Source organism: Galeopterus variegatus, unplaced genomic scaffold (assembly GCF_000696425.1).
Source record: "Galeopterus variegatus unplaced genomic scaffold, G_variegatus-3.0.2 Scaffold6895, whole genome shotgun sequence".
NCBI lineage: Eukaryota > Metazoa > Chordata > Mammalia > Dermoptera > Cynocephalidae > Galeopterus > Galeopterus variegatus.
The window spans coordinates 40,882-48,328 of NW_007733006.1; the positions used below are offsets into that span (position 1 = coordinate 40,882).

Consider the following 7,447-nt stretch of genomic DNA (forward strand, 5'->3'; position numbering starts at 1 on the left):
CTCTGTGAACATACTAAATACCACTGAATTGTATACTTCAAAGTGGAGAAATTCATGGTGTGTGAATTATCCCTCAATAAAACTGTTTTAGAAAAAGCTATTTCAGAATTATGGGGAAAAAGTAGAAAGATCTGACCATTCGAAAGGTTAATAATATAGGAAAAACTTTAATAAGTCAGATTTTATGAAATAAGTGAAAAACATGTACATAAAACTCTGATAAGATGAAAACTGAAAAATGGAGAAAGATAACATTTTAAACAGAAATAATAAAATCTACTTTAATAAAATGGCAAAGCTGAATATCTAGATGAAGTGGATGATATTCTGAAAAAAAAAAATGCTAAGAACAGCATAAAGTGAAACAGTATTCATATAGGACAAACCTTAAAGGAAAGATTTTTTTCTGAGTTCCCTTTGAAATGTGAGCTACAACAGTTAATTTTTTAAAGTAACTTTTAAAGGAACGAACAGATACTTCCTAATTTTTGCATATTATTAAAAAATTTAGAGATTAAGAAGGCATTGCAAAATAAATTTTAGAAGTTTAAAACTTATTTTAAAATAATATAAAAATACTTATATGCTATGGCAAATTTCACTTATTAACCTAGATGTAAAATACTGTAAATAAAATATACATCAAAGTGTAACAGCTTGTTTTAAAATAAAACCTCACGATGAATTAAAGAAAAGGAAAGAGTTTTGCATCCGAAAATCGATTTTGTCTATTAAAGATTAATGAATAAAAAACTAGAGACGAGGTATGGTCTGGGTACTGCTCCCAAATGAGTTTTTTCCTTAGTATTACGATCAAACAGTTTCCCTTTGTCTTACTCTAACAAAAATGGCATTCTTCTGCGAAATGTGACCATCTATTTTATTTTAGCGCCTGATACGTTTTATTTGATACACGGTCAGTTTCTGTTTACGCAAGAAGTCTGTTCTTATAAAAAGACAACCAATTTTTTAGTTCCCATACTATAGCTAAGTTTAGGCAATGTGTTTTTTTTTTTTTTTTTTTTTTTTTAAGCTAATTGCACGGTAGTTAAGAGTGTTGCACTGAAAGGTCAATGTTATTGTCTGTCCAAATATTTGTAAATATTTTTTAATTTACTCTGTTCCTTAGTTATTTTTAGCTGGAATGCATCACATGTTTGGAAACAGTATTTATAAAAGCTTTTTTACTTTTTTTTGTCATGAAGTCCAATTTTCATTTGGTAAAAATGTAGTGATAAGAAATATACACATGGCAGACGTATTGCAAGTGAAATAGTGTACACGAAAATTAACATTATACCGTACGATGGTCTCCAGGTTGTAAAACTGTAGTCCATCCCGCGTTTTCTTCACATCAAGGTGAAGTATGGAGCTGGGAACTAGGTAAGTTTTAAAAGTCTGTTACCATAGACTTTTTACGCGCACTCGGGATGCCGCGGCTTGCACTGGAATTTAAAAAAGAAGAAGATGAAGTAGCATTTGTATCGGCATTTCAACAAAGGTAGACTTTTGCTGGAGAAGCCTTTGCTCAACTATACTGGCACCTTTCATTGTCCTTTCATCTAATGCGCAGGCGTAATATGCGCAGTGGTTTCATTAAAAAAGATCCGGCAGTACTATTTACGATCTCGCTCTAACGTTTCGTTGCTGGTACACGTAATATTGGTCGAGTGACTACTTTGTGGCTATTTTCTTGCGGCGAACTTATTTCACTTGTCTTCAACTTGTACTTAACATGAAGTACGTTTGTAAGGTTTAAAGGTAATGCAACGAGAAGCTATCCGCGGATTGACACGACATGTAGAAGAAGGAAAAGCTAAGAGTTCAAAATGGTGGTTGTAAGGCGAAGAATCGCGCCGACTGGTAGGCAGCTACACTAATGAAGTAACACTGAAATTTGGAAGAAAATGAACTTCCTCTGGGTCGTAGTTGTCACCTGAAGGATCCATGCGCCTTTCAAGAAAGGTTGAATCTTATTTTATAGCGTAACATTCTAAGCCAACATGGAGTCGGGGTCCAACAACTTCCTACCGCCGCCGGAATGTCCGGTGTTTGAGCCCAGCTGGGCAGAATTCCTGGACCCGCTTGGTTACATTGCGAAAATTAGGCCTATCGCCGAGAAATCTGGCATTTGCAAGATCCGCCCGCCCGCGGTAAGCCTTTGAAGTAAAACTTGGAATGGGAGGGGTTAATTGAGGTGGGAACACTGTATGGCTTGACAAGGCCTTAGATTTAGATCCACAACCCATAGCGGTTCATTGACTCCTTAAAATGCTGGCGTCAGAAAACTACTATCCCATAGCCAGATTCGTGGGGTTACAAATATCTGTTTTAGGTGCGAAAAAAGGTCTGACTCGAAATGTTTTTATATAGTCATTCTTACACCCATTTATGATACAGAAGTATTTACTTGTTTTATATTTAAACTAAAAAAATGTAATATGTTCAGAAATATTTGATACCTAACAAAAACAAAGAACAAGTGACACTATTTTGTGCAAATAGTTACTTACCACAGGGTGTTTTCTTTCATATGATCTCGGGAGTATGTACCAAACGTACATAGTATGTAAAGGAATCCTTACCACCAGTTAACTTTGAATTGTTTCCTTTAGAGGCCTTTCCTCCTCATTTGGTATACTCAGAACTACTACTAGAAACTAACAGAACTTTGGCTTAATTAAGAATACAAGCCGAAATTAGCTTGGGGCCATCATCTTAAACGACTAACTTAACATCCAGAGTTGATGTCAGCTTTTTACACAGCATGCTGTTCTTTTCTCAATTGTTCAACCTAAGACTGCGCTTGTTTTCTTCTATTCAGGTGTTCATACTTCTCTCAATATTGGTAATTATACATTGATTACTTGCAGCTATTCCAAACTACCAAGAATAGGAAGAGTTAATGGCTTAGGTGTAAAAATGAAACAATTTCTTACGCACGTTATGTTTATCTTCAGTTTAGCAAGGATTCTCCTCATAACGCAAATGGGCTAGTTTTTATTTGGGTGTACCTCATTCTTTTTTAAGTCAGCTTCTAGGCCTGAATTGGTGATTTTTTGTTTTGCTCTTCGTTTTAGGGGTTTTTTCAATTGTTTATGGAGACATACCAAGGAGAGTTTTGGGTCAGTAGAATTTTTTTTTTTTTTTTGCTTGTAGTGACCCAGTTGTCAACAGGCAATCCTTTGAGACCTTCAGAGGCTTCAGAAAAAGCAACCACAAGAGTCCTAAAACAGGGAAATCCTAAGGTGGAAGCAAATGATTCTGGTTCTCACCATCTTTAGTTTTTGTTGTGCCTTAATTACCAGGTCCTTTTATTTTTTTCTAGGACTGGCAACCTCCTTTTGCAGTGGAAGTTGACAACTTCAGATTTACTCCTCGAATCCAGAGGCTAAATGAACTAGAGGTAAGGTTGGGAGGCACACTTTTATACAGGAATGGAGACCTCTAATTTTGCCTTACTTGTAGTTTTATAGCAATGTAGGTAAGAATTGAGACTTTGAAATCAAATATACTTAATTCTGATTCCAACTTCATCACTTCCCAGAATATTGATCTTGGGGAAGGTTTTCTGTAAAATATATCATTAGAGTTTGCAGAATGACAGGACATGAAGAATGCTTTAATTTTCTGGAAATGGATGACATATTCTTCTGCTATGGAATGTGCTAAAGTTAGAAAGTTATTAAGAAAATACTCACATATTGTATCATTTTGGATTTTCCCTCACTTCGAAAAAGCAGAGTTCAATGCACAAATAAGATCTTTTAAATTTGCAGCACAAGGCTGCTGGTATTACATATGTTCTTCTTGAATGAATGGGTAATAAAAGGCAAAGCTTGCTTTTTAAAGCAGTCAAGTAAGTCTTCATATTCAGCTTAGTATTACATTTAGAAAGTGTGTGAATGGTTTGGCATTTTCTTTTGCCGTTAGGATTTTAACTATGATCAGTGGCTGGAAGCTCTATGTGGATCAGGCTAAGGAAGGATAGTTTCATGTCCACGTTTCTGACTATTATAAAAAAATATTTTAGTCCCTTTGGTTGTGTATTTACATACTTTACATGGGTATCTTACAGAAGATATTAGATTGACCCTAAGTGCTAAATAGTCTTGGTCAAGACATTTTTCTAAGCATAGTTCTTTAAATTTAGGGATGAAGGATTTTGACTCTATGGCATCACCTTTAAAGCTCCAGACAGATTAAAGATTCAGCTTATTTGAGTTTTTTGTGGATACCAGTGGTTAGTGCGGCAGTGAAGACTTGGCTCTAGGGCATTAGTAGAAAAATGTAGGTACTATAGAACAATGCTTGTTCATCTGTTTCATGGTGGATCAAAGTCAGGTTAAGGAGTAAGCCAACTTCATGGAGTCTTCTCTTCTCCAGGCTCAGACCAGAGTGAAATTGAACTATTTAGATCAGATTGCAAAATTCTGGGAAATCCAAGGCTCTTCATTAAAGATTCCCAATGTAGAGCGGAGGATTTTGGACCTTTACAGCCTTAGTAAGGTAAGAGTAGTCTGCTTTCAAAAGGTGAAACAAATGAAAAAGCTTTGGGAGGGAGAGTTCCTCTGTGATAGAACTTAAAGGTTGGGTGAAGAAATGCCCAGGAAAGAGAGAATATAGAACCTGGCAGCATTTCTTGATACAGTCTTTGAGTTTTGGAGTAGTTGGTATTGTGGGGGAGGGCACAGCTCCCAGATTTCAATGTTCTTTGGTATTTTCAGGTTTCTGCAGTCTGTTCACAGTTCATTCATACTCTTTCTTATACTTTCAGATTGTGATGGAAGAAGGTGGCTATGAAGCCATCTGCAAGCATCGGCGGTGGGCCCGAATTGCCCAGCGCCTAAGCTACCCACCAGGCAAAAACATTGGCTCCCTGCTACGATCTCACTATGAACGCATTATTTACCCTTATGAAATGTTTCAGTCTGGAGCTAACCTTGTGGTGAGGGCACTTGGCTGGTTGGGGGCCAAATGTGGTTTTGTTCTTTTTGTTCTTCTCCTTTCTGGGTTGGGTTTTTCTCCTTAATAGTCAAGGTTTAGAGACTTTAAGTCTGTTGATAGTATCAGGAGTTCCAGGAATTGACACTGGAAAATATATTTTAGCACGTTTGTATAAAGAAGTTTCATACTTTCTAGGTTAGCTAGATGAGAACTACAGTGTCCATTTCCTCTATCTTAGTAGACTGCTGTTCTACTAAGATGTTTTTATGGTCGGTATCTTAGAGTAGAAGTTAGAGAAAAGAAATTGCTATCTTAGATTGTCCTTCATGAGAAAGATAATCACGTTATGAAATTACTAAGCCTTCTGAGAGTGGTATACATAGAGGGAGTTTAGGGAGAAGATCTTGGTATTACTCAGGCTTACCTCTAGAAGTTGGAACTGATTTAGCTGGTTTGTTTGAATAAATTTTTAGATTTTATAATCCACAACACACTGTTTTAGAAACTTTGTTAAGAACTATGTGTGTGTATATATGTGTATAAACACATTTTATTTAATCTGCACTTTCCATTGGATTGATATTTGATATTTTTATTATGTGTTTTTCAGACCAGGAAATTGGAGCACAAGGAGAGGTCCACTATTTTTTAAATAAGGCGTACAGAATAAGTGTGATAAACCTAGGTTCAAATCTAGGTGGTTTAAAGACCATGTTTTTCACTATATTCTACTGCTCATTCATAAGCAAAAAAGCACAGGGTAGTTTTCAGGATATGTGTTTTATCACTCCAGAGAAAAAGAGGGATGGATTTGTGTAAATTTAGCAAAACTACAGCTTTCTTCACCAGAGGTTTAGGATGAAGGAATCATTTAGTCATTTGCTAACTGCAAATGTGACTCAATTCCTTATCCTGCATTTTTTTTTTCATGTTTAGCAGTGTAACACACACCCATTTGACAATGAGGAAAAAGACAAGGAATACAAACCCCACAGCATCCCGCTTAGACAGTCTGTTCAGCCTTCAAAGTTCAGCAACTACAGTCGGCGAGCAAAAAGACTGCATCCTGACGTGAGTGTCATTTTGTTTCTATAAGCTGCCAAAGTTCATCTGGAACCTGCACTTGAGGAAAATCTATTTCTGTAAGGCATTATTTTTTTTTATTTTTATTTTTTTCCTTTTTTATCTTTTTTACTGACTGGTAACGGGATCGCAACCCTCGGTGTCGCGCCCGTACCGAGGACCAGCAACGGGATCGCAACCCTCGGTGTCGCGCCCGTACCGAGGACCAGCAACGGGATTGCAACCCTCGGTGTTGCTCCTGCACCGCGCTCAGCCAGTGAGCAGGAACCGGTCTCCACATGGGATCTGAACCCTCGGCGAGAGTGCCGCTGCGCTCCCAAGTGGCGCACCGGGCCAGCCCAAGGCATTATTTTTTTATGTATAGTTGGTTCAAGATGGAATTAATTGGAAATAGTGAGTTTTGTTCATGATTATTGTTTACAGTGTTTTTGTAGTTTTGCTTTTATACTTTTTAAAAACAAACATTCTTTTAATATGGTTTTTAGTTAATCATAAAATGTTTTTTCTAGAGCACACTGTACAGTTGTTTTTTTGAACTGTTGGTTTTTGTTCTGTGATCTTTTCATGAGATGGTCAGTAAGGTATGGTGACAAGGGGAGACATAGGAGAGGCTCAGGAAAACAAAGTACTTACAGGTTCTAGAGAGGGAGTTACCACATGCCTTACAGAGGGTTACAGGGAAGGAAATACCGCATTGGTCAGAAAGCAGAAGGAGAAAGAACAGGGTAGAACATTAGGGCTCTGCTTTTATTGGAGTTTTCTACAGGAAAGGGCAGGTAGACAGCTTAGGATTGGCTAGTTTGAGTAATTTTTGCAGGCTCTAGGATATAGGGGTGGTCTCTAGATACCTGGCACCTGGCCCTAATATAATTAGGGCAGAGAAATATTGTTTCCTGGGGTGTATGGATGATCAGATAGAAGAGATGGGGCTCTGATTGGTTAGATTGCATATCAAAGACATGCTCCGACTGTGCCCTTTGCTATCTCTTAATAATTGAATAGCCTGGGGAGAGGCACTCTCTTTCAGACAGAAAGATTTTTTTTTTTTTTTTTTTGAGACCGGCCGTGCCGCGCTCAGCCAGTGAGCGCTGTGAGCGCACCGGTCATCCCCACATAGGATCTGAACCCACTGCGGGAGCGCTGCTGCGCTCCCAGTGCTGCACTCTACCGAGTGTGCCACGGGCTCGGCCCCAGAAAGATTTTTTTAAGATGTGAAAACATTTGTATATCTTCCTTAGAGAAATGCCTGCTTAGCTCTCTTGCCCATTTTTTAATTGGGTTTGGTCCCAGCCCTATTTGCTGAAGGGTTTCTCCTATGTTTTCTTTAATAAGTTTTATTGTTTCGGGGTGTATATTTAAATCCTTGATCCATTTTGAGTTGATTTTAGTACATGGTGAGAGGTATGGGTCTAGTTTC

General features: G+C 37.7%; 1 protein-coding gene across 3 annotated transcripts in view; it reads left to right on the forward strand.

Annotated features, from left to right (window-relative positions):
- Nucleotides 1–1,885: 1,885 nt before the first annotated feature.
- LOC103606856 (lysine-specific demethylase 5D) overlaps nt 1,886–7,447 on the forward strand; it is a 53,669-nt gene continuing 48,107 nt past the window's right edge. For 2 of the 3 annotated variants that reach the window (XM_008591394.1, XM_008591393.1), the window contains exons 1-5: nt 1,886–2,153; nt 3,329–3,406; nt 4,387–4,509; nt 4,778–4,948; nt 5,887–6,018. In XM_008591394.1, coding sequence (XP_008589616.1) covers nt 2,004–2,153; nt 3,329–3,406; nt 4,387–4,509; nt 4,778–4,948; nt 5,887–6,018 — 654 coding nt within the window. In that variant the 5' untranslated portion in view covers nt 1,886–2,003. Of the gene's footprint in view, nt 2,154–3,328; nt 3,407–4,386; nt 4,510–4,777; nt 4,949–5,883; nt 6,019–7,447 lie in introns of all 3 variants that reach the window. The other variant, XM_008591395.1, reaches the window with a different exon arrangement.